General features: G+C 41.0%; 1 protein-coding gene across 3 annotated transcripts in view; it reads right to left on the bottom strand.

The window, feature by feature from the left end:
• LOC148023125 (nucleolar-like protein) overlaps window positions 1–26,912 on the bottom strand; it is a 28,427-nt gene extending 1,515 nt beyond the window's left edge. Inside the window, exons 1-4 of one of the 3 annotated variants that reach the window (XM_087696121.1) lie at window positions 26,723–26,911; window positions 26,407–26,588; window positions 4,240–4,361; window positions 3,968–4,103 (exon numbers count right to left, since the gene is read on the bottom strand). In XM_087696121.1, the coding sequence (XP_087552247.1) occupies window positions 3,990–4,103; window positions 4,240–4,361; window positions 26,407–26,588; window positions 26,723–26,844 (540 nt within the window). In that variant the 5' untranslated portion in view covers window positions 26,845–26,911 and the 3' untranslated portion in view covers window positions 3,968–3,989. Of the gene's footprint in view, window positions 1–3,125; window positions 4,104–4,239; window positions 4,362–26,406; window positions 26,589–26,722 lie in introns of those variants that run through there. The other 2 variants (XM_087696122.1, XM_087696120.1) reach the window with 2 other exon arrangements.
• Window positions 26,913–27,986: the final 1,074 nt, after the last annotated feature.

Below are 27,986 nucleotides of genomic sequence, written 5' to 3' on the forward strand. Positions count from 1 at the left end.
TATAGATTAGTTTTTGAAACACACACACACACATATAAGCCAAAAATAAGTTGCAATATGGAAATGTCGGGCATGAGCATGTAGAAGCAAAGGTTTGATTACTACAAGTGGATCAAAGCACACATCTAGTGTATTTACATCAACACCTATATGCTCACATTTACTTGTTTCGTGGCCAAGAAGGCAAGGTGACTATTGAAATTTCACTCATATGAAAAAAGTCTCGATCCATTAAAATGGAATAGTACACTTGCAAGTTAACTTTACACTCGCATTGCAAGTGCAAGTATTCTCTTCAATCGCATCGCATATGATTACATTGTGGGTAACAATTACATTGTGAGTGGTGTGAGCTCACACCACTCACAATGTAAGTGCATGAGTGGTACACCAATTTCATCATAGATAGGAGCTGCATCACATAAAATGAGTCAATATCATGATATAAGGACCCCACCACATTGGAAGGCCCACAAATAAACACTAGTATTGCAACTATTGAAGAAGAAAACTTGCATCACAAAGGAACATGCACAATGGAAGAAAGCACAAGAGTCACAATGCAAGAACGACCAAAAAGACAATCACATCACATAGGAAAAAGAATAAGGACTACTTGCTAAAACAACAAAAAAATGATTGCATGAGAAAAGAGGAAGCAGCATAATCATTACCATTGACTTGGCAAGCTTTGGCACCAAAGACTCTAAGGTACCAAGTCAACACCAAATTGCACCAATGATATACGACAAGGGGGGAAATATAAGTTAATGAGATATCCCAAACATGCATTGCCATGCAAGTGGGTGTACAAATTAAAGAGTACCCCTAGATACCCCAAGTCAACATATAAGGCCAAATTGGTTGCTAAGAGTTTTAAGCAAGAGCATGGTGTTGACTTTGATGGTCTTTTCTCCTGTAGTTGATATGACTACCCTACACTTGGTTTTGGCCTTGGTTGCACAGTTAGATCTGGATCTTTATTACATGGATGTAAAAATTGCATTTCTTTATGGGAACTTGCACGGGGATATCTATATGTAGCAACCTAAGGGATATCTATATGTAGCAACCACTAGCTAGTCTAGAACCTTAACCACTAGCAATTCACTTTTTGTTAAGTCCTCTCCCACTACTTTTCCCCTTGAACCTTGCCCCTATTGGTATAGAACCTTAAGGCCTTCCTCTTCATTGATACTTTAACTTGAGGACACTTATATTTATTTTTCTAGCTAAAGGATATCTAAGAATAAGCAAAATATAAAGACCTTATTTGCATAAAGAAATTGTTTTCCATTATATCATTTAACCATCCTTTAAGACATGTAGGATTATGAATCCAAATAATAATTTCCTAACCGCATGTTCCCACTAAAACAACTTAGGTGGATGCATATATGACTCTATAATAGCCATGAAACATGAAACATGAAACTCAAAAACATCTATAGAAGAAGTGGTTTTTGCACTTAATGGCACTAGGGTGAATCCCATATATTAAATCTATTAACTCAAGAGAGACCTACTCATGGAGCCACCATTTACAAATTAAATCTATTAAGTTAATAGATTGAATATATTAACTCAAGACACACCTACTTATGGAGCCACCATTAACTCTTCATAAGAAAGCCTAGTCACTAAAATTAATAGCCCATAGAAATATTTCCTCTTTAAGTTAATAGATTGAATCTATTAACTCAAGACGCACCTACTCATGGAACCAGCATTCGCCCTTCATAAGAAGGCCCGGTCACTAAGATTATTTGCCTAGTGCAACAATCACAAAAGTGATACCCCTCTGCTCACATGGAGAAGACCTCAATTACAAATCTTCTATAGCTCTTGATGCTACCACCGAGAGAATTAAGGCGAGAAGGGCAAGCCTTCTAGAAACTTTGATAACATGTGGATTAAAAGACAAGATGAAAGGGATATCAAATTGATAAGCAACCGAACAAACAAATAGTGACACTAGAACAATTGAACCTCATACAAAGAACACATCAACAAAATCTATAAGCTCCAAAAAAACTGCACAAAGCGAGTAAGAAATATGACCCCAAGTCACCTTTAGAGACCAACACGAAAGTCATGGATAGGGTCACTTAATTATAAGTGTATAAAAACAAACATGCCAAAGAGAGATCAAAATGTACTCTATGAAAAATGAGCAAGCAACAACATTCCACCTCTATTAGATCTAGATTTCCTAGAGAGCTTAGAGACATTCCTAAAAGATTCCTAACCATCCAAACAAAGAAGAGGTGACCAAGACTAGCACAACTCTATTAAGTATGCTTAATGTAGAAGATGAACCCATAATACCACTACCCTACCTACATTTAGGTTAGTTGTCTCAAGCGAGGTTTCAAATGAGATACTTTATCAGACGTGTGAGCTAAGGCTCATTAAAGTGAGGGTAGTGAGGACTGCCTTGCAGCAACTCAACCATTGCATTCATCTATTGACCAAATGCCACCCCTAATACAACATGGTTTATGCTATATCAAATCCAATCACAACACCTCTCTAACCACTACAAATCACAACACATGCAATTTCTTCACAGTACCGTGCATTGGATTGAATTAACATACACCTATGAACCACAATCTCAAGCACCCTAGTATAACCCAACATATATTCTTGATGTTCATCATAAACATGGCATCTTAGGGCTGTGCTTTTATTTCTCTAACTATTAAAGCATTCTCTTAAAAACAAGCATATATTTTTTATGTTGATCATTACTGTGGCATCTCAACACCATGATCTTATTGCCCTAATTTTAAGTCATGACAAGACTCCATCTACATACATATGCTCATTCTATTCCTATGAAAAAGCTTTTCTTCATAGCATTAGGTAAAGGAAAAGCCTTGAGCTATCATTACAATTTCTCTTCATGTATAATTGGCCTTGTAAGGATATGTTGTAATCCACCCCAATTGAAATACAAAAAACACTTCATCACATCTCCTATTGCTCTTTGTCTAGCTCTTTTTGCTTGCAAAATGAAATTGGTATGCTTCATCAATCATAGGTAAGAATGAAGTGTCACAAGGAGATCCCAATCCAATCCTAATTCTATCCATTTCAAGTACTTTTTTGGAAGTGTGAAGTGTGATAAGATGTGAACTTGCATATCAACAAACAGCAAGTTTTACATGGTGAAAAACACAAAATAAGGATAACCATAGAGGTAATGTCATAGAGAGAATCACCAAACACCTAGGTGTTGGTTGGTGCTCAAATCAGCTCTTGCAAAGACTGTTCAAATGGAGGAGCAAGGTCACATCACTATTCACCTAACAAGGTGTAAAAGAGCTTAATGATGACACCATTCTTGTGGTGGAGCTATTTTGCTATGTCAATAATGACCAAACATTACACCTCACATTTTGTTTGTAGAATTTCTGATCTTATCAAACAGTCTTCTGTGGTGTTTTGGAACTCATTGGGATAGATGTCCAGTTTATTGCCTCTGAATGTTGTGATAGAAACCAAACTAATCATAAGCAGGGGAGTTTATGAACATTCAAATCATACATCATATGATTCAATGCTGGTAAGAAGAGCACAGTTCTGTGGGTTTCAAAAGCAAAGGCCTACAAAAACCAGAATAAGCAAAGGCTGCCCTGCCAGTTGGTGTAATAATTCATCCAAAGCAGAGTTTTCTCACAAGCTTTTTGGATTGCCAACTTGCCCTGTTAATTGAGCTATTGTTTCTCCCAATGTGTTTTCTTGCAAGGTTTTCAGAATGCCATCATGGTCATGCAGCACAGGCAGAACCCAGCCTTGCACAGCAGCACAAGGTGTCAAGGCTTGTCACTACAGCCAATGAAGCACCTTGTGAAAGGTGTCAACATGTTGAATATTTAAGCATTTGCTTGAAGAAAAAGACTGAAGATATCTCTGTCAAACTCTTCCTTTTCCTATGAGAAATTGGCGTAAAAGGTCCTACCAAATGACTTTTTTGAAATCTCTCAGTCTGTTTTGCAGTCCTTCAGCTTCTCATACATCCAAAATCGATTGCAAAGCTTTTCCAGCACTGCTGGAGAGTGTTGCATTTTGTTAAGTTTCAGGTCTCTTGACATTGCCTGCAATAGCTTGATAATTTTAGCTAAAAAACAAAGTACCAACAATTTAAAAATTATATCTTACCAAATTGGCTGTAATGCTTCAGATATGTAGCTAGCAAACGACCAAATAGGACAAAATTGAATGCCTTCTAACCTCATAGCCATTCAGATGCTTTGAAATGAGTCGGCTAACATAAACCCTCTGCATCTTCGTCAAACGCTGTAAAGGAGCACACTGACCATCACGCCTTTTTTTCCCCAAAGCAGCCTTCAAATCTGTACACCAAGTATCCATAAATACAAAGTTAAGCAGGACAAAAGAATCAAGCTTTTTCAGAAGCTAACATTTTCCCAGTCATAAGACATGAAAATGCACTTAGAAACAATTTGTATGTTTTGTCATAATCAAAACTTGGATAAAACCTCTGAAAAGGTTTGGCAAACGTATTGAACTGTTCAAGACAGAAAAACATTTCCAGGGCGGACTTCAGGCTAAAATAAATATTCCATGTAAAACAAAAAAGCAAAACCTCAAAGGTTAAACAGGGCAGAACTTTTTCAAAAACCTAGCACTTGTATATATACAACTAAGCAATTATACTAGAGAGTGAGCTATAGGGTGTTAGTGTGGACATGTCCAAGGCATTTTGGTGTTTGGATAGCTAGGTCCTAAAAAAGGAACCTAGGGCTCATTTGCACACATTACCATGTGATGCACTCCAGGACTCGCAACTGCAGACGGCTCTACCTGCACACCTTATAGGTGTGGGCTGGTAGTAGAGGACACCAGCTCTTGCGATAGGGCTTGGACCATATGCTACCAATTCCCAAGCTTAGATGTGAACCCACCCATATTGACTCTATGGCTAGGAGGTGAGCATGATTTTCTTATGCTTGTTTGTGTGCATGTCTGCTTGTGTCATATCACATGTGCAAGGTGGATCCTAGCGAGGCATTATGCAAGTAGCCGATTGCAATGTTACAATTAACTACTGTCACAACTAGACTATTAGTCTAGCTACCCAAAAGCACACTTTGTTGATCATTTTCTGAGCAAAGAAACGACAATTGGCTACAAGCGACAACCATCTAGGACCTTCCAAGCGCAAGGGAGCAAAGAAACACCTTCCAGGGTCTGGTGACAGCATTGCTGATCAAGCGATAATATTTTGGGGATGCCTAGCACCAGCTGACTGCATTAAATACATGCTGGAGCAGGGAACATGCAAATTTTAGGGTTTTCTCGCGAAGAAAATCAAATCTCTCTCTCTCATCTTGGCTTTCTCTCACCTTCTCAAGTCCATTCTCAATCTCAGCTTATTTCAGCCATTTGGAGTAAATTTCAGCTAGATTTGGTGGACAACAGGAGGATTTCTGCTACAAACCCTAATTTACAGTAGTAATTAGGATTTAGCAACCACCTCCAGACCCGTGCCAATAGAACGCATCGTACACTGAAATCGGGACCTGAAATTTGTGAAATTGTTAGGGGTTTCAAATGCCCAGCCATCCATTGTAAATTTGGGGCAGAATTTGGCCAGTTGGGGTCCAATTAGAGCAAGTCCTCGGTGAAAATCAAGGGGCAAATTGCTCAATTTATTTCTTGATTGTTGGAATAGCAAATGGCTTTTAGATTAGCCAAGGAGATTATGGAATCTTGGCTTGTAATAAATCCATTGACAATTGAAGATAAAGAAACGGTGAAATGGGCACCAGTTTTAGGGCCAACAAGGTGTCCATTGTCCAAGAATTTTGAAGGTACAATGAAGAGGAATTTAATTACCAGTTCAAGAATCACATGAGGACAGCAACAAATCTCTTTGTTGAATTGGCAGAGAATCCTCAGTTTACCCAATTTTTGAATGCTCTAAAGAAGGATAGCAAGGGCCAGAAGAAGTCATCTTCCACACCTCCGAGACAGCAAGGTACACCGAAGATAACACCAAACTCTTCACTTGAAGCTCCCATTTTGGGCAACCGAGTATGCATGCTATGATGGGACAGCCACGTTACTTTAGTGGTAGCACAATTTTTCATGCTATGGTTGGACAAGAACCGCATAGGGGAATGCATGGCACAAATCCCCATAGTATGCAACAACCAATGCATGGTGTGCAAGGCCCAATGTATTCAAGTATGGCTGAAAATCTGCGAAACCCTATGTATGGTGTGCAAGGCCCAATGTATTCAAGTATGGCTGAAAACCTACGAAACCCTATGTATGGCAACATTGACTTGATGCCTAAGGCACAAAGTAACATGTTTGGTAATGCATCTGCACATGATGATGCTACTAAATTGTGCAAAGTATGGGGCAAAATTAGGAACTAGCATGCATTGATAGTCTTTGATAATGGTGCACGAGCCAACTTTATCCCTGTAGACATGAAAGCCCGTCTAGGCATTAGAGAGGATGAGATGGGACCCATGGGAAAAGTTGGAATGGCATGTAAAGGCCATGCAAAGACGGTCACATTGCTCATTGGAAAGCTTCCATTGCATATATGTGGATATGTGAACAACCAAGAGTTCTTCAATGCTCCACTTGAGAGTTGTGATGTGTTGCTTGGTATGCCATGGTGTCACCATATACATGCAGTGATTGATTCACGAGCAAAACAGATCACTATTTAGCTTTAAAAAAAGACACTCGCACTTGATGTAAAGTTAAAAGGTGAATACATCCTTGATGTATCTACAACTGTCATTTCTAAAGTAATGAAAAATCATCTTTCAGCATACTTGGTTTTTACTAAGGATAAGAATGGTAGAGAGAATGTTGGGAATATAACTAAGAGAAGGATCACATGTCATTTCTAAAAATATATACTGATTGCTTCTCTCGATCACTTCCAAGGTAGCTACCACCTGAACGGCCAGAAGACCATGGCATAGATTTAATCCCTAGATGTATCCACCTAATAAGCCACCCTACAAAGTCAATGCAGCCCAACAAGAGGAGATTATGAGTCAAGTGGATAAGTTGTTAGAACAAGGGTTGATTTAGCCCAACTCATCCCCTTTTTGTTCTCCAGTGCTTTTGGTGCAAGGAAAGGATGATTCATGGCATATATGCACCGATTGTTGTGCTTTGAACAAGATCATGATAAAGAATCGATTTCCGATCTCTCAGATCGATATAATATTATGAATAGATTGCAAGAGGCAGCCATATTCAACCATATAGATTTGAAAAGTGGATATCATCAAATACGCTTTAGAACAGAGGATGTGCCTAAGATAGCTTTCGGGAAATCTTTTGGGTTGTATAAGTTTTTTGTCATGCCTTTAAAACTTACGAATGTTCCTACCGCTTTCAATCAAATGATAAGTCACATCTTCTATTGGAATAAAGGCCCGTTTGACCTCCGTGTAAAGGACACGCACATTATTTAGCTGTACAGGTAAATGCACCCTTACGTGCCCTAAGTATAAATACATTTTATTCTTTGTGTACCAACACTTGCCAGCTTTTGGGGCCATTTCCCAACCATTGGAGACCATTTTGGTGATGGAGATTGCATATTCTTGACCTTGGGAAGCTGGCAATTGCTGCTGATGCACTTTCTCCTAAAGATCAGTCTCTGATGCTCCTATTGTTGTTGGTGCATCCGTTTGGGGCTGATGCAGCAAGGCAGCAAACTGATTTTGATCAGTTCTTCGCAACAAATCTCAGATTTTCTCTCTCTACAGCATTCTCTCATCTCCTTTAGCCTATGCTCGGCCATTTTCAGCAATTCTTAGCCATTCGGAGGAGATCTCAGCCATTTTTGGTGGGCTGATCTGTAATTTCTGCAGTAAACCCTAATTTACAGCAGAAATTAGGATTTAGCAGCCACCTTGGGATCCGTGCCAGAGATTGAAGGCTCGAGGGACTAAAATCAGCAGCTGATAATTGAAGATTATCAAGGGATTTCAGGATACAGTCCATCCCGAATTGATTTGGAGCAGCATTTGGCCAACCAAGGGTCAAATTGGAGAAGAAGTCCTGGGTGAATCAAGGGGCAAATGACCCAAAAGGCTTGCTGGTCATTTATGACAGCAATAGCAATTGGTTAGCAGGAGGAGATTAAAGAATCTCAAAATGTACTCCTTCCAATTGAATGAAAGCTAAAGAGATACCGCAAGGGGCGCCAGTTTTGGGGCCAACAGGGAGTCTACTGTCCAAGAATGTTATGGTACAGTGTGTATTTCATTTTATGTGCATTTATTTATTGCTGTAATTAACTCCTAAATCAGGTTATCACCACCCATTCCAAGAAGGAAGGCTGGTTTCAAGTGACTTGGACACTCGTAGGTCCACCAGCGGGTATGTCTTTATAGTTGCTGGTGGGATTGTTTCTTGGTGTTTCAGGTTGCAGAACATCGTCGCACTGAGTACTACAGAAGCTGAATACATATCAACTATTGAAGCTTCTAAAGAAGCTATATGGTTTAGCAGACTTACAGAGAATCTCGGCATGTCTATGGATACTGCAGTTTTGGGATGTGATAGCCGGAGTGTTGTGTATCTGGCTAAGAATACCATGTATTATTCACGCACAAAGCATATAGATGTGCAATATCACTTTATCAGACAGATTCTGAAAGATGGTCTAATCACATTGACCAAGATCAAAACACAGGACAACCCTGCAGATAATCACTAAAAGTCTAAGCAAAGCTCAGCATGAGCATTGCATACAACTAGTAGGAGTTGGTTAGAGGTTCACTTCAGACCTTTAAGTGGGAGGTTGTTAGGTTAAAGGCCCATTTGACCTCCGTGTAAAGTACACACGCATTATTTAGCTATACATGTGAATGCACCCTTACGTGCCCTAAGTATAAATATATTTTATTCTTTGTGTACCAACACATTGCTGGTACACCCAAATCTAATCGTACTTTCACTCTTCAACTCTCTCTCCAGTCATCACTCTCACTCCTCGAAGTGCTGCATCCAGCTGAGATTCAACATCTTCAAGCCACATAGAGGATTTGTAGACACGTTCTTTGATGACATGATTATCTATTCAAAGAATGAGGCAAAGCATAGAAAACAATTGGACATTGTGTTTAATGAACTGCATAAGCATAGGCTGGATATCAATGACAAGAAAAGTGAATTCTTTTTGCATGAGATCCACTTTTTGAGACATATTGTATTGACTGATGGTATTCTCATGGACCCTGCAAAGATTCAAGCAATACAATCATCGCTACCTTTGAGAAATGTATACAAAATCTACAGCTTCTTGAGTTTATGTTCTTACTACAAGAAAGATATACGCACATTTGTTGAAATTGCATCTCCATTGCATACTTTGCAGAAGAAGAATGTACCATTTAGATGGACAGAAATGGAAATTTCAACATTTGAAAAGTTGAAGGAAATAATGACTTCAAATCTTGTGCTTGTGTTGCCTAATCTAAGAAAGTCGTTCATGGTTCAGTGTGATGCATGTGGTAACAACATTGGGGTTGTTCTTATGCACAATGGCCAAATTGTGGCTTATGAGAGCCGAATTCTCCACAATGCAAAGAAAAATTTGTAGGTCTATGAGAGAGAGCTCTTGGCTATAATTCATGCATTGTCTACGTGAAAACATTATTTCTTAAGGGCTGATTTTACAATGCAGCAAGGGAGAGATCTGTCAGTGAGATGTAAAATGATTAAGATTTTTTAGCACTTGTGATACACATGGCAATTATTTCATAGTAACATGCCAAGGACCCTAAGGATACAGTGGGTGTTAAAGGCAAAAGTTATAACAAGTTATGCCAACTAGGTTTTGGTGGTCAATTGTGTCAATTTTGACCCTATGACAATTGTTTGGCCAATAAGTGTCAATAGTGACACTCGACACTAGCATTAATTAATTAATTAATGTCAGTCTAAGGATCAACAAAGGTTAGGGACTACTCCAAGTTGCAAATGGCCAAGTCAATTTAATTATGGATGGGCACATTTAATTTTGAGCAAGGTCAAAATGGCTCAATTTAATTTTCAAAATTATTTAATTTTGAAAATTAAGCTAATGGCTAGATACTAATGAAAAATGGGTTTAGAAGACTACCACTTGGTAAAAATGCCCATGTAAACTAAGAAACGTTTTATGGGGCCGGATCTTATCCATTTAGGCAATTTTCAACTAGTGGGAAAGAGAGAAAACTATTGATCATTTTTTAAGTAGAGAAACAGCAATTGATTGTAGGTAACAACCATCTAGGACCTTCTAGGGGCAAGCAACAGCAAGGAGCCACCTTTCAGGGGCTGATTGGGGTATTTGGCAATAGGTGACTACATTAAATATAAGCTGGAGTAGGCAACATGCTGATTTTAGGGTTTTCTCATAGCAAAGAAAATCAAATTTGTCTCTCATCTTGGCATTCTCTCACCTTCTCAAATCCATTCTTAGGAGATCTTAGCTTTGCGAAGAGATGCTTAAATGCAGAAAACACAAAATCAATCATACAACAAAGCACATATTAATAAACACAAAACATAGTTAAGGTTAGGATAACTCAAAGACAATGAACACAATGAATAATAAAGTGAATGAATACTGAATATACAATGCTCATCCAACAAACACACTATAGTGAATACTAAATCTCAAATTCTCGTATCTCTAGGATCAAGGCGGAGTTTATAAGTTGGAGAGTGTGTCGTACTCCCAATGAATCCTCTAAACACAACAAAGGCAACCTGTGTGTGTCAAATACCAATAAATGCAGCCAAGAAAGGGTGAATCTCATGCAAACAACGTACGAGAGAGAAAGACTAAAAACGCACGTACCTAAGGAGAGAGAAAAACTAGGCGACAGCTATTGGATGCAAACGCAGCAGATAGAGGAGAGAGAAAGTTAGAACAACAGCCACAAACAATAAACGCAACCTAGGGAGGAGATAGAATGTCAGGGTAGTAGCTCCAGACTGTAAACGCAACCTCCAAAAGTGTGTATGCAGATGGGCGACAAGTAAAATCAGCAGATCGTCAATGCAAAACAATTGTCAATAATAGGAGAGCCTCCAAATGCAATCGCCAGCAATGGATGGAGGAGATGGAGATTGAAATTAGGCGCCACGTGGTAGCAAATGGCTGAGGGAAGCTCTAACTACAATGTCCTCTGTGAACGAGATATGGGCAGTAGAGATACAGCTCCTAAAATCTACAAAAACAAGATTGAGAGAGATGGTGGATTACACGCCTATTTATAGAAAGTTTGGGGCACCCAAATTAGGGTTTTGCATGTGGGACACAATAACTCTATAAGATCACATCTCTTTTTAAAATAAGGTAATTTCTTCATTAATGAAGTGTGTTTTGGGGCTGTTTAAGTCGAGCTAATGTATTTTTAGCTCAACATCCCCTCTCAGGCCTAAAATTGAGCCATGAAAAATAAGCCCTCTATATTGATTTTTCTTATATCCCAAGGCATCCCACCCCAAAGCAACCAGTGCATCAGGCAAAGGATGCACATCAACTTCCCAGTGACCTACCAAGACTACAAAGGTGATGGTTATCTTACCAAGGAAACCCAAGTGATCACCCCAAAGAGGCCACGGTGTTGGATCAAGAATGCACGTTGACTGCCCAAGGGCCTACCAAGTCTTGCAAAGGCAAATGAAATCAACAATGGACTTTTTTTTAAAGAGCTTTGGGATAAATTGTTCATAAGAATTAACATTATGTAAGGGTTTCAAACAAGTGTTCGTCCCATTGAGTCACTATGTCCTAAAGTACAAAAAAGAAGGATGGATAGCCACACAACCTTCAAAAAACAAGCAAAACAATCCCACACACTACTAGGATAAGTGCCTAGGGATTCCTAAGGGTGTGTGTGTATGTGTCAAACTTATGAAGAAAATGAGAGGAGAGAGGCAAAATGACAGGTAAATAAGTAAGGCAAGCAAAACCAACATGGAAGCATAGAAAAAATTTGCCTTTGAAAACTACCAAGTGCAATGCTATGAGTATGATGAATCCGAAAAAGACCACTCCAAGGGTGACCAAAAAAGAAATAAATGTGCACATATACATAATAATATGAAAAGAATGCCAATGCATAGGATAATGCAAAGAAAGATACAAGTTTTCATACTTATGCAAAATGCAATGCAACAGTGTCACTTAGACAATGCCCTCGCATGAGAATTGTTTATATGTCCAAGCATCCTTTTACAATCATGTCATCCTAACAATGCAAATGAGGAAGGAGACTGCCTCCTCTCAAACTAAAAGAAGAAGTAAGAGGAAAGCACCCTCTCCTTGTCAATCTGGAGAAATAGAGGGGAGTGTACCCAAGCCAATCCACGATAGAAGATACTATAGAACCGGCCAGTTGATCGCCTTGGTCAAATATCTACAAAATTGTCACTAGACAACACAAATTCTAGACAAACGATGTCTCACAAGCAAGAGATAACAAGTCATGACAAACATGACTGCTAACATCCCCTCTCAGATCCTGGATGTGACGGAAGGCCAAGGAAGGCATGGATATCAGGGTGGCAAGAGGAATACCAATGAAGTCTTCGATGAAGACTGCCGATGAAAAAGTTCCTAACAATCCTGGAAAACCCCCTCTGAAACACTAGGGGCCAAGAAATCCACAACTACATCACCAAGATCGTCCCTCTCTGAAAGGGATTGGGGGCTACAAGGGAACCATCAAAGGAGAGAGTGGGGGATGAAAAGGAACCTATGGAAAAAATAGTGTATATACCGGAACATGTGTAGCAATAGACGACTCCCTCGGAAGACCCTACATATAAGAGAAGGTGAATGGAGCATGTAAAGCCCACTCTTCTACCAACCTGTCGCGATAACAGCCCCTATAGAAAAATCCTTAATATGAACGACCTGCTCAGCAAAGACAACCTAGGCACCAAGCCTAGTAAGGCCATAAAGTGAGAAGAATGGAAAACCCAAGTCTTAAATATAAAGAACTTGGGAAAGGAAGCTTGACGTGCGATCAGAAAAGAAAGGCAAAGTGTCAACTCCACAAATAGGTACCGATACAATGTCACCAACAATGACTGAACCCTCAAAAGTGCATAAATCCTGCAACAAATCACTGTGTGGAGTCATATGACGAGAAGCTCCACTATCAACCAGCCAAGGCCTCTCAGAAGATGAGGCAACCATTGAAGAAGGCTCCTCCAAGTCAACAATTTCAAGGAACGCTGACTCATGGATAACTGCTAGAGTAGAGATAGAAGGCTCGAACATTTTAGCTCCATCCTTCGCTTCGGGGTGAAGGTGACCAACATTTTTCCTCTAGATGTGTCCCCTTCCCACAATATGAACATTTAGGCTTGTCTAAGTCGGACTCAGAACCTGAAGAACTCTCCTATCTTTTAGCCTTTGACTTTCCTTTCTTATTCATCTCCCCTCCCGAACCTACAACAAAAGCTTTGGTGGAGATAGATGCACTGGCTAACTCTTTGGTACACTCGTCATGCTCCAAAACAAGCGGAGCAAGCTCCTCTCATAGAAGCTTCTCACGGATCCTCGATATAAGAAGGCTAGTATAGAAGACATCAAACCGGGGAGATGACAGTTGAGTCAAAAGAATCATAGCCATATCCTCTGAAGAGATCATCCTGCCAAGGGACGCAAGCTCATCCCTCATGTCCTCCAACCTATTTATATGATCCTTCATGAAAGGAGAATCCTCAACAACGAGCATCCATAATTTCTTCTCGAAAGTAATCGGATGGGCAAAATGTCTTCTAATGGTACAAAGAAGCAAGCTTTGTCCACATTTCTACTGCTTTCCGCAACCTGTGCACATGCACTAGGACAGAATCTTGTAAGCTCATAAAGAGAAAAGATCGGACTCTAGAGTTAAGTTGATCCCATAAGGCCGCACGATCCATCGATGATCCAACAATGGGATCCTCCACTGGATACGAAATAGAATGGGTAACAAACTCCCAAAGATCGAAGGCATCAAGGATATACTCCACCTTGCATAACCAAAGAGAGTAGTTGGAACCATCAAGCCGGTCTTCTTTGGGTAAAGAAGGAAGTACGGACACCTGTATAGAGGATGCCATGAAAGGTAGATGAAGGCCAACAGAATGGGCCTTCTATGAAACCTGGAGAGAACAGGGAGGACAGGGATCCCATATAAACGGGCTAGGTGACATCCGATCATCATGTGAACTAACACAACCTCTATGTCTCTTAAAGGAAGAGAGACCTCATCCTTTGAGTCAACAAAGAACCAATGATAAGACATCTTCGATATCCTACAAGACACCCACAAAAAATCTGTGTTTTGGCAATAGACAATCCCAAAACAAGAGAAAATAACTACAAGATCACAAGGAAGTCAATGTAGAGAGTTTGCCTGGGAGAGATAGACTGTCGCTTGCACAAGGACTATGTGCGTTTGCTGAGGAGAGCTGTCGACTGACCAAGGAACACTGCTTTTGCAACAAAAGAATGTCACTTGACTAAGGCCTAGCAAGAGAGTAAGTGGGTAGCAAAACAAGTAACGTAGCACAAGAAAAGTAGATGCCTCCAAGCAAAAAGCTGCATTTTCAGCAAAACATTGATGTAGCAAGTCCACCTAGCAATTTGAGGTGTTCTCCTCCGCAAAAAGTCAGCTATGTGTCTCTCTTAGGCGATGAAACCATGCTCTGATACCATGTGAGAGTGCCCAACGAAAGAAGGAACACAAATACAAAGGAAGACAAAGAGACAATCTACAAGAAAAGAAGAAAAGAAACTTGCACTGAATAAGGAACAATTGTTGAATATAGAAGGAGGACTCATCAATCCCTGCACATAGCCCATAGCGCCAACGAGAGCACTAGATCAAGCTAGTGATGACAGTAGCAATGAAGACAAAGGAAGATGACAAAGTCGGAGAGCGCACTTGCTGGAGAGAGAGAAAACTGAATGAGATCGCTGACTACCAAGTGGGAAATGGCTATAAATGGCAAAATATCCCAAAAACTGGCCAACCTAAAATCTGGGGCCAAAATATGGCTGACCAAAATTTAATGCTGGTAAAAATGCCAAAAATGCTCAGAAAAATCCTGGAAAGGGTAGACAGTGTGTCCGATAGGTGAGACAGGCTGAAGAATGCAAAAACTACCCAAGAAATGCACATAAAATCCCAACTGGAGAAGAAAATGCACTGAAATGCAATAAACTAAGTGCTCTAGAATGAGCTACCACCTCCATCAAAACAAGTGATAGACACGTCAGAGCTTCTAAAGTCCTCGTCTGACTCAGACTGAGGTTCACAGGCAAGAGATGACAAGGCATGACAAACATGACTGCTAACAAGCCCTGCCCACCATGGGCATAAGCTCCCCCACTCTCCCTAGGAGCCCCAATGGCACTTATACAGCTCAGCCCAATAATGGACAACATGGTATTAATGGCCAGCATGGCAACAATGGGTAACATGGCACCCAAGGGCAACATGGGTTAAATGCACAACATAGCATGTACGGACAGCATGGTATGTATGGGCAGCATGGTATACATGGACAGCAAGGCCCCAATGAGCTCTGTGACAAAATCATTCTTACCAAGTACAATGGGCAATCCCCATCCCCATCAGACTAGGAAGAATGGACCTCTAAATTGGAGTCATACTTTAATGTTTACGCGCACACCAATGATCAAAATATCCTCTTCGCCTCTCTCCATCTAGAGGGATTTGCCCACACATAGTGACGCTACATCAACCATGAGAATCATTAGTTTATCGATTGGGAAGACTTTAAGATGCATATGGTTCAAGGCTTTGTATCCCCATTGAAAAAAGAGTGGTTGGCAAGACGATAATATCAGCTTGACCAATGTAATCTCATAGTGAGGAAGTATACAAATCAGTTTATGAACTTGACCATGTATGTTGAAAGTGTTAGTAACCATGCAAAATTGCACAAGTACATCTATGGGTTAGCACCTAGCTTGTCGGGTGATGTAATGGCTCAAAAGCCTTCCACCTTATTATATGCAATTGAATTGGCTAAAAGATATGCAAGGAAGTACCATAAAAATGAGAATTTCCAACGAAGTTTTGGACAATCCCACACTCCAATGAGGCCAAGCCCCTATGGTGATGTTTTTAGAGGCAAGCCCTGTTGAGAAACCCTTCAGCCGCAGTTTGCGTTTTTGCGTTTCTGCGTTTTCGTTTTTGCATATTTCAGATATTTCAGCTTGCTGCCCACACCCCGGACGTGGAGGACACCCTGGTCCAAGCTGGCCATTGCTGTCTATAACAGTCTAGTGCATGTTTCCAGCCTACCATACATTGTTCGGAGCTGATTTCAGCATACTGATTGCTACTGCTGGTTTTTCCTGCATTTAAAGTCTTTCTCTCTCCTGCAGCCTGCGTTTTTTAGTCTCTCTCTCCTCACATGCGTTTCTAGTCTTTCTCTCTCCTGCACTGCCGTCTACATCAGATCCAGCCTTCCTTGGCTGCGTTTTCCCACGAAGATCCTCCTCATCAGAGAAGACAAAGACCGGTGGCAGGTTCGGCATCAACATTTGATTTCTCTATTATTTCTATTGCGCATTCGGAGATATCCTTTTTCTCCCTCCCACCCTTCCTTCTCCAATTTGCCACACCGGTACCATGGTGTCTCCACTGACAAATTGTCCTTCTACTGGGTGCTACTATTGCGGCACGAACGGTCATCCCATCGAAGACTGCCGACTTCGACCTTTGCTCCCCATCCCTTCGGAGTATATGTGTCTTCCACCAAGCACTCCTTGTACCACCTCTCCTTTCTAGGCCACAGAGATCGTTCTGCATCAGCTATCAGAGTATTATGCTCGAGGCAATAAGCCGCACCTGACGTGCACTAAGTCCTTTCGAGCACACGAAGGCTCTAAGACCTTCCAAGGCAATAAGCCCTCTGGAGACCACCCCACTGCGTGAAGGTTTCCCCCACCTATTTCTGGGTACAGTGGCTTCCACGGTCCACATCTCCTCCACAGTCCACTCTCCTAAGAGCCCGTGACTATTCCCCACCCTTGGCTCATCTTGAACCTCCTTCTTCCCCACCCTCTACTATTCAGGTTCAAGAGGTCACTTCTGGGTGCTTTCCGGCTTTTTCTTCCGAGCCCCAGATACCTTCTTCGGCACGACCAATGGCACTTCCTTCGTCACCAAATGCTTTGCATTCCGTGAGCCATGAGTGGTTGGATTCTCTTTCTCTCAGACTGGGATTCAGAGGGGGATTTTCTTACTTCACCCTCACAGGGGGCTTCCAGTTCTTCAACTTCAGAGGAAGCTTCTACTTCTACTCCTTCCAATTCAAAGAGGGACCCTATGTGCCATAAAGTTCCTCACACACCACCTTTCACTTTCGAGGAGTGGCTCTCCTTTGAGCAATCATTTCCTCTACTCATACCTAGGATCTAGAGGATCTACCTAGATCGAGGCCCTTAGGTCTTTAGCAGCGACTTAGTGGCTAGGCCTTTGTAGGGTCTCCTTTCAAGTGGTATTCTCAGATTACAGGGTGGATCTTCATGGTCCCTTGGTCAGCATGGAGCCACCTCTCGACATCAAGTACAAGCATCTCCTTATGGTTCTCGACACCACACAATCCGACATTCCTCCTATGCATTGCATGGTTTCATCATCTTTGTACTAGGGCGCTTGGGCAAGTAACCAATTTCCCTACGAGGTACACTGTCCAAGTGGCACCTGTTGCATGAGCATTCTTCAACATGTAGCATTGCATCTCCACCTCACTCTTCTCTTGTTCCCCTTTTTAGGCTTGAGAGGGGATGTTGAGAAACCCTTCACCCGCAGTTTGCATTTTTGCATTTCTGCGTTTTGCGTTTAGGGTTTGCAGCCCCAAAAAGGGCCGCCATCCTAGATTGACTGTGCCTATTTATAGGCCACTCTCTCATTCATTCCTTACAACTGATTCATTCAGTTTGTCACCTCTTCTCTCCAACCTCTCCACTGCCCTCACACCCCTTTAAGAGGACATTGCGGTTCGTGGTTCGTGGCTGTCTTCATCTTCCTTGTGCTACGACACCCTTGTTCCCTTGTATCACATTCACTCCATGATTCAGATCATCATTCATTCATCAGAGTTTCTTCTCTCTTCTCTTCTCTTCTCCATGTTTGCTGAGTTCACTCTCTGTTTCTCCCCGCAAACCCTACTATCTCGCTGGTACGTCATATTTTGACAAGTTCATGCCTAGGAGTAGCACCAAAATAGCTATTTACCCCCCCCCCCCTTCCATGCTGAAAGAAAACAAGGCAGTTTTTGAAATAGCACTTAGCTCTAATGGTGAGGGTAAATATGTTGAAAACAGGCCCCGAACAGCATCAGCCCCGAGTGGTCCAAGTGGCCAAAAATTCCTTTCCCCAAATGTTGTAAAGGAGCAAAAAGAAAAAGACTTATGTTTTAAGTGTGATGATAAATACATGACAAACCATGCCTCAAAATGCCCCTACAAGAGAGCAAATGTCAAAGTTCACAACATGTATGTAATGGAAGATTGGCACAATGATGAGAAGGACTTACATGTCTTGCATGATGCAAATAACTTTATGCTAAAAATGAGGAGTATGTAGAGGACTTGGACCAGGAGCAGTTCTATGATCCGAAGGATGAGTTTCCCTTTGACCCAAGTGGCTGCCCAACTCATGATCTTGGTTTAATCACCTCTACTACACATAACCCCCGCCCCTCCCCCAAGCTACCACTTCCCTTTGCTCCATCTCCATGGACACATGGACTGGCTCTAGGAGCCCCAACACCCTACGCATTCAAGGAAGTATTAATGGAAAGCATGTATTTATCCTACTGGATAGTGATAGTACACACAGTTTTGTTAATAAATCAACCATTGATCGCTTGAAATACATCCCTATGGAATTACAACCACCCCTAAAGTTCAAGTAGCAAATGGTGACGAAGAAATCAACACACATGTATGCTCCAAGGTTTCCCTATGCTTGGCTGAAAACTATGTGGCATCAATTAATCTAATTGCATTAGACATGGGCCCCATTGACGTTGTCTTGGGTTGATTGGCTGAAACACTTGGGTAAAATTACTCTAGACTTCTCTGAGCTCTACATGGCTTTATGATGCATAGACAGCTCATCCACTTAGAGGAAGTCCGTGATAATGCTGATTTTCAGCTAATTACAGCAAAGCAACTCAAAAGGGAGTTTAAGAAATGCTCAAAGATCTTTGACTTGCACTTGAATAAGAAAAACTTCGATCAGCCCTCAAAAGTATCTAAGAATTCAACTTTGAAAGCCTTACTAAAGGAGTATGATGACTTATTTCAAATGCCTACAACCCTTCCCCCTAAGAGGCATGTGGACCACCCACTTGATCTAGAACCCCATTCTAAACCAGTGAACAAGCCACCTTATAGACTCTCCAAGTGTGAACGCAAAGGAATTGCAAAGCAAGTCAAAGAATTACTTGAGATGGGGTTTATTGAACCGAGTTCCTCAACCTATGCATCTCCAGTTCTGCTAGTCAAAAAGAAAGACGGCTCTTTCCACATGTGCATTAACTACAGGGACTTGAATAAGATCACAATCAAGAACGATTGTCCTATCCCAAGGATTGATGACTTGTTGGATGAGTTGAAAGGGGCACAGTATTTCACTAAGATTGATATGTGCTCCAAATATCATCAGATACATATGCGAGAGGGTGATGATGCTTTTTGGATTGACTAATGCCCCGTCACATTTCAAAGCCTCATGAATAAAATCTTACACCCCTTCCTTTGATGACATTCTCATTTACAAGAGATCACAAGAGGAGCACTTAGCACATGTCAAAGAGGTATTTAATGTCTTGAGAGAGCATAGGCTATTTGCTAAGAAAAGAAAGTGCATCTTCATGCAGACCTTAGTGGAGTACTTGGGGCACATTGTTAGTGAAAATGGCATCCAAGCTAACCCCAAAAAAGTGCAATGTATTAAGGACTAGCCCACGCCATTCAACATCACCTCACTACGTAGTTTCCCTGGTCTCTCTTCATTTTATAGACGTTCCATCAAGTATTATGCCACCATTGTAGCACCTTTGACAAATCAGGTAAAGAAAGAATCATTTTTTTGGAATGCTATTGCTGATCGCAGCTTTGACCGGTTGAAAGAAATGCTTACTCCAATCCCTATCCTTGTATGCCTTGACTTCTCGAAAGAGTTTACCATTCAGTGTGATACTAGTAGTCAAGGTATTGGTGTTGTCTTACTACAAGAGCATGGTGTGATTGTTTTCAAGAGCCATAAGCTTAATGGAAAGGAAATGCAAATGAATGTTTATAACTAGGAGATGTTAGCCATCCTTCATGCTGTTAAGAAATGACACCATTACCTATACAGTAGCCGGTTAAGACTAAAGAGCAACCATCGCGTCCTCAGTACTTCCTGACTCAGTCTACTTTGACTCCTAAGCAGAGAAGATGGGTGACAACTTTGCAAAATTATGCTTTTGACATCTCTCACACTAGGGGTAAAGACAATATACTGGCTAATTCACTATCATGGATGTGGGTATAGTATCTTCCATTTCAGAGTTGCATAGTGATTGGATTGAGAAGCTTCAAGAGGCCTATTTGCCGAATGAGAAATTCAGCCACATATTTCAGACATTACAGTATGGGATAATGGATGAAAACTCCCAATCTCAAAAATGGCCTTATATGGTCCCATGGCAAGATTGTCATCCCCCACCCTTCTCCCTTCACACGGAAGATCGTGGAAGAGATGCATTCTTGCCGCACTGTTGGTCATTTGGGTGTTTTCAAAACATATAATAGGATTGCCAAGAGCTTTTACTGGAAGGGCCTATGGAGGGATGTCAAGAATTTTGTGGCCAACTATATCCCATGCCAACAGAATAAGGACAACACACTTAGACTAGCTCATCTCTTACAGCCCCTGTCTATTCTTGAAGGGAAATGGACATATATCACAATGGATTCCATTATCGGCATGCCGGTCACCAAGAAAGGATGGAACAATATATATATGATAGTTGACTAACTCACTAAGGCTGCCCACTTTATTCCCACTAAAACTCAATATACTACACCTCACGTGGCCACTCAATTTATAGAGCATGTGTTTAAATTGCATGGGTTACTGCAAACCATAGTGCATGATAGAGATGATAAGTTTATGAGCAACTTTTGACAAGCCATTTTCACATCTATGGGTACCAAGCTTGCTCCATCCACTACATACCACCCACAAACTAATGGTCAGACCGAGAGGGTAAATAAATGGCTTGAGACCTACCTAAGGCACTTTTGCCATGATGTACAACATAGTTGGGATATATGGCTCCACTTGGCTGAATTTGCATATAACAACTCCACACACTCTAGCATTGGGGTTTTTCCTTTTAAGGCACTATATGGGTATAAGGTTCCCCTCCCTATGGTCCTATTCAATGATAAGATCAACCCCCAGAGTAAAAAGAAGTTAGAGCGCATACAGGCCCCGCTTCAACAATGCAAAGCAAAATTTTCAAAAAGCACAAAATCATATGGAGCTTTATGCTCATGAGAGAAGAAGGCATTTGGAACTCCAAGAAGAGGAGTTGGTTCTATTGAAAGTGTCTAGTTTCACTACTCCACTCTCAAGGAGGGTAGAAATAACAAGCTAGCCCATCATTTCTACAGCCCCTATCGGATCCACACTACTTGCAAACTGCACATTGTTTTAAAACAATTTTATACATGCATTAATGACAACCATATATTTTATACATGGGCTCAAAATGCTCGTCATAAGCTTTGTTTTGACATGCGGCACATCCCATTTGGAGCAACCCATCAAAAGTTATGGCAGATTTAGCTCAACATGCCTGTATTGGACAGCATGTTGTCCATAGTCTTCATGCCCTCAATTAAAATGAATCGGTGGCACTATTCCCTTGCAACCATGCCCACAGCATGCATGTCAGCTATACCTTGCCTTGTATCCAAATTCTCCTTGGATACGTGCCCCTCAACCATCAAATCTTCTCATTGTAATGCTGATCAGAGTAGTACTCTACAGCCCCACTCACTAGCTACTCTGATAAGTCCCTCTAGCTATCTTTTGTTTTTTAGGGCAAAAGCTTCCAAGGTCAAGATGGAGTATAGCAAGTGAGACCTACAGGAACTAGGGGTTAGATACTCAATCACACTGGCCGGGGTTTAAAAGGTGCAAGAGACCCAGTTTAAGACATCCAAGTATAATCAAAACTGACTCTTCACCTTCTCCTTCAAATTCTATGGCTTCCTCCATCCTTGTTCCTCCTTTCTTGTCTTTCTCTCTCCTCTCCTAGCCTCTCTCTCTCTTCTTCCTCTCTTCCTCTCTCTTCTACTCATTCTCTCTCTCCTCTCAGCTTCTCTTCTTTACAGAGGATCTCAAAACTTACCAAACTTCATTGTTGCGAAAGGGAAGCCCCTTTTTAGGTACTTTGCACCTGTATGGAAAAATATAGATAGCCTAGTTGCCCCACCTCTACCACCCTCACATTCTCTCTCTGGCACTAGAGAGTGGTGAGAAATGACATCACCAAAACTAGAAGGCAGCAGAGGGGGCTACTATAACCTTCCCCTTTACTGCCGACAATGAGCCCTTCTGTGCCTTGGTATTTGCCTTTGTCGAAGGCGAATTGGAATCAAATGAGAACAAATGTCAAAAACTTGTTGCCAAAGTCCATATCTTGCTTTTTCTTCTTCTCCTCTTCTTTTGCAGCACCACTCGTTCCTTACAACCCTTGCAAAGATGTCCATTCTTACCATAGTAATAAAATTCGGCCTTCAACTTCTTCCCATCACCCCCCTCTAAAGCCACAAAAGCCTCTTGTTGGCCAACATATCAAGATGGAAGCATCCCCTAAAACCATAAAGACGTCTCATGCTCAAGCAACATGGAGGATATATAAGTAAAGCTAATAGGGGGAACGATGTCTAAGCCTGTAAAATGATTGGCAACTCCATCAAACTCTAGAGGAAGCTTACAAAGCACAATCCCCACAAAATGAGCTTCAAGAAGGGCGGGCTATAGGTATTGGAGCTAATCTGTTACCTATGTAACCTGAAACAGAAACAACTCAATTGTATCATTAGGATCAAACTTCATAGTATGAAGCTAACCATACAAAGTCAAAACTCACACGGTGGACGAAGCCATGTACAACATCTATAGCTTCTTCCAAAATATCTGAAGTTGTCCTACAAGAGGTAACCATCAAAAGGACCTCCTTAGAAATACACTTGAGAAAAGCAAAATAAGCAAGGGTATCATCTGACTCCCAAGTAAAATGCTTCCTCATAGTTGTCGCAATCCCAATCTAGTGGAATAGGATCTAGCATCTCGGGACGCATAATAGCTCCTAAAACAACACGCTACAAGCACTCTTTCACAAGCGATGCTTCCATTACGGCACTCCAAGCGAGATAATCAAAACCTTTAAGCTTATCATTAGTTGAACAACAAGGAAGTACCATTGTAGAGAATAGGAAGTGAACATGAAGAAAAAGGGGGAGAGAGAGAGAGAGAGAGAGAGAGAGAGAGAGAGAGAGAGAGAGAGAGAGTATGGCCCAAAAAAGTACAAGAGTTCACACACAATGTCTATACCAACTAATCACAAAACAACTCCTACATAAAGATCAAACAAGTGAGAATAGACAAAATGCAACCTGGGAAGATCAAACTCAGAATTAGCAACCACCAAACAAAGAAAAGAGTCTAAAAATATAAATATCCAACCTTGTAGAAAGGAGGATGCTTGTCACAAAAACACAAGCAGATCAAGCATTAAATGCAACAATAGAACAGTGAATTAGGTCGTCTCAGCCATACAATAGAGCAAAAGCGAAAAATACAAACTAATGTACACAAAACCCAAAGATTTAAGGGGAGATCGATCACAACAAACAAGGCAAAGGAAATCACCAACTGTAAAAAGTGGCAGTAGATATCATGAGGACATATTTTTTATGCTTTGCTTAGCATCTAGCTTAGACATTAATTAAGTTGTGCACATGTATGGCACATATGTGATGTGTAAGTCTATTAAGTCAAAATGAAGAGCCCAAGACCCGAGGCATTAATTAATTAATCAACATCAATTCAAGGGGGCTATTAATACTCAAGACCACTTGGGAGTCAAAATGGCCTAGCCAATTTAATTGTGAATGGGCACATTTAATTTATGGGGCAGAACAAGGGTTGGATTTGAATTTTAAAACTATTAATTCTAAAATTTAATTAAATGGCTTTTGAGGGCTGCCACTTGGCAAAACTTATCTATGCGAGTGAAGAAAAGGCTATTGGAGGCTACTGGAGGTTCATTTCCACATTGTGGAGGCTGTGAGAGAGGGAGAGAGATCAAGAGAGAAGAAACTATTATTGCTGCAGACACCTATTTGGAGCAGATTTTGGCTAGCCATGAGGTGATTTTGACCTATGGCAGCCACCAAAAGGCTCAAGGATTGCATGCAACAATTTCCCCAAGCAGCCCTAACAGCTGGTGTCAACATTTAAGGCTGGGCGACAACATCCTAGACTCTTTTGGCAGCTTGCGACAGCATTTAATGCTGCCATAAATCAAGCGACAACGAATTTCAGCCATTTCAAGTCACAAATCTTAGATTTTTCTCTCACCTCAACATACTTCATTTCTCGGCAATTCCCAGTAGATCTCAGCCATTCTCATCTAGATTCGGCCATTAATGGTGGACATCAAGAGCTTTTTCTACTATAAAACCCTAACGTACAGCAAAATTTAGGGTTTTAGCAACCGCCTTGGATCCCATGCCAAGAAATCGAAGGCTTAGTACTCGGAATCAATAGCTGGAATCCTAGAATTGCCAAAGATTTCAAGAGACCAGCCATTCCAATTGGATTTGGAGTTCTTTGGACATCCAAGGGTCAATTAGAGGCCAATACCTTGTTTAGATCAAGGGGAAAAACAAATTCAAGGCTTGCTGGTCATTGATAGTAAAAGGTATTGGAAATTGAAGGAGATTAGAGCCAAATCTAAGTATACTTCATCCAATATAATAGAAGCTGTAAAAATATAGGAACTACTACAAAAAAAGAAAAACGTTGCAAAAGAACTCAAAAAGTAAATGCTCACGAAATGGAATCCGTATACCAACACAAGAGACATAGAACAATAGTGAGGCACTAGTTGTGTGGGCATGAGCACCAACTCACTCTGTCAAACAAGACTTGCATGTAGGTGAATACTAAAGTGATTGGAGGGAGCATCTCGCCTATATGTAGGCCCAAATCATAAACTAGTCACCAGCAATTTGGCACCAGTAGATACAAGTCGGCCAGCACAAGAAATGTTAGTCAGCCATAAACTAGCACAAATAATCTAGAAGCTCCACATTATAAAACTGTGGCCTACTTGAAAGTTGAAGAGAACTATGCTATTATCGACACAAGCAATTAAACCATTTTAAATTGGACTATTCATACACCCTAATGGCACTATTTGTGCTAAAAGGCCATTTAGGAATGGCCATACACTAGTTCAAGTCATATATCACAATAGTAGAAGTGCACGTTACTTTTGCAAGGGAAAATGATTTATAAACTTTTAGTGTAAAAGAGTTAGTACTAGGACATATGGCACGGCCACTTTTCATCTTGAAAAGGAGGTGGAGATAATCTGCTCATAGCAAGACACGATCAATGGAGATGTTGGATGAATGAAAAACAAACCTAAGAAACCGTAAAATGGATCTCTCTAATCACTTGCTTCTTGCCTAAATAAAGAGGCACTTTGAATTTATCTCAGACTTCAGCTTCTTGCTTGCATACACTCTCATTTGCCTTGTAATATCATATCACCATCATGCCTGGAAGCATCCACTCCTCTATAGATCACCATTTTTGCTTTGCTTTTCTATCAGGGTGCTCATCCTACTTTTACTAAAAGGCAGAGATTACTATCTATATCCAAAAGCAATCAATTATATAGATGATATGAATGGTGATGATGGTCACGAAATGATGGGCATATGTAGGACTAAAGCAATCAGTCGAGGCTTCACCCTAGCATTGATCACAAGGATTCTGACCTTACTGATGATCCAATTATGATAAAAAACATAGATCATGATCATAGTGATAAAAGAATGAAAGCATGCAGGACTTAAAGGACCACTCGACGCTTCACAATGGCATTGCTAGGGCACTTCAGCGGACATCTCAATTCTCCTGGAAAGCATAACAAACCTAAACTATGCTTTTTTAAAAGGAACTGTACTATCTTTGGTGGCCATTCTCAATCAACCTGTGATATAAATCAGTATGCAATCTGGAAAAGATGTACATGTGACATGTGACATACCATCAGTCTCGAGATCACTGCCGTTGTCATCCGGCATATCCTCACAACCACTGGGAACCTGCAGGCACTGGGATTGCACGGTCTCCCTGCTGCTGGAGCGGGCGCCAAGGAAATTAGGGTTGTTGACGAGGCCAAGAGACCGATAGTTCCTGAGCAAGCTGGCTTTCTCGTCCCACTCACCACTGTTTAATGAGTAGGGAAAACAACAAGCAAGGATACTTCACGGTGATACACAGAATATCTTTTTTGGAAAGGAAAATTGAAGATTCCTAGCAGGATTAGGGCAGAACTCTTGCAACTATTCGAAGAGGCCTACCTGCTTTGGATGGCTGCAGCAGGTAAGGGAGTCGCAGGGTTCAGCTTGAACGGCTTCCGGCTTGGCAAACCGACGCGAACCTTGGGCTTCGATTTCTTGTACGCACGTCTGGATCTCCCCATTCTTCTGCTGCTGCTGCTGCTTCTTTCGGATTCTTCTTCTTCTTCTCAATAGTCAAGTCCGCACCAATGTTCATATTCTCTACAATATTTATTCAAATAATAAGAAAAAAAAGACTTCGTGAAATTACAAATCCGATTCCGTACCTATGTTAATTATCGGCCGCTAAGAAGAAAACTAGTCCAAAATGGAAGCTTTTCTTTATAATGCGAAAATCTATTAGCATGAATAGATTACAAAAACCCCTTCATCACTAAGCACTAAGGGTGTTGTGGGCGCAGAGGCATTACACTTCAATTTCCCTAAGGCGCGCACATGCAACTGTGAAGGAGTGACCCTTGCTCCTAACCATTCTAAAAAACTGTAATATTCATGAACAAAGCTCCATCCAATTGTCTGCCAATTGCTTCAAGTGGCATTTTACTACTATAGACCCTATCATTCCCTTCTTTCCAAATCTAGCCCACAATTAAACCTCTGAGAACATTGCAGATGCAATGAGATTCCTCATTAAATTGTGCTTGGTCACCAAAGATGGAAATTTTGAGGTTAATCATAGAGTCAAATCCAGCTTCATTCATCCACCTCGAAACCTGCTTGGTCACCAAATATGGCAACTTTGAGGTTAATCATAGAGTCAAATCCAGCTTCATTCATCCACCTCTGAACCTGCTTCTATATCTCCCTAATTTGCATGCACTCCCAAAATAGATGCACCATGCCTTCATTTTCCCTCTCGCACAAAGAGCAGATTGGGGACGTCTTGAATACTTTGTTAAGTCAATCTTCTGTGGACAACTTATTCATCAAAGTGACCCAAGTAGAGGATGTATCATGCAACACTGCCCTCACCCTTCATTTTCAAGTTTTGAATTTGGCCCTTGGAAATCTCTTGGCCCGTGTCTGTGCCAAATTTCGAATAAAGTGTCGATTCTTAGGGAAGTAGTCCTTGGTCCTCCTACACTTCCAAAGAGGCTTCCCTGAGACGAGACAGCAAGGAGTTTAGTAAAATTTGTTTAGAATTTAGTCTTAGCAATGGGCTGATTTTCACTCTTTTTTTGAATCAATTCCATCATACATCTTAACTCTTCCTCAACCAACAAGTACTTTGCCTTCAGCTCCTCTTCAGTTAGAAACTCCGTAG

Source organism: Lygodium microphyllum, chromosome 16 (assembly GCF_053477565.2).
Source record: "Lygodium microphyllum isolate KBCC chromosome 16, Lygodium_microphyllum_v1.1.10, whole genome shotgun sequence".
In the NCBI taxonomy this organism is placed as follows: Eukaryota; Viridiplantae; Streptophyta; class Polypodiopsida; order Schizaeales; family Lygodiaceae; genus Lygodium; species Lygodium microphyllum.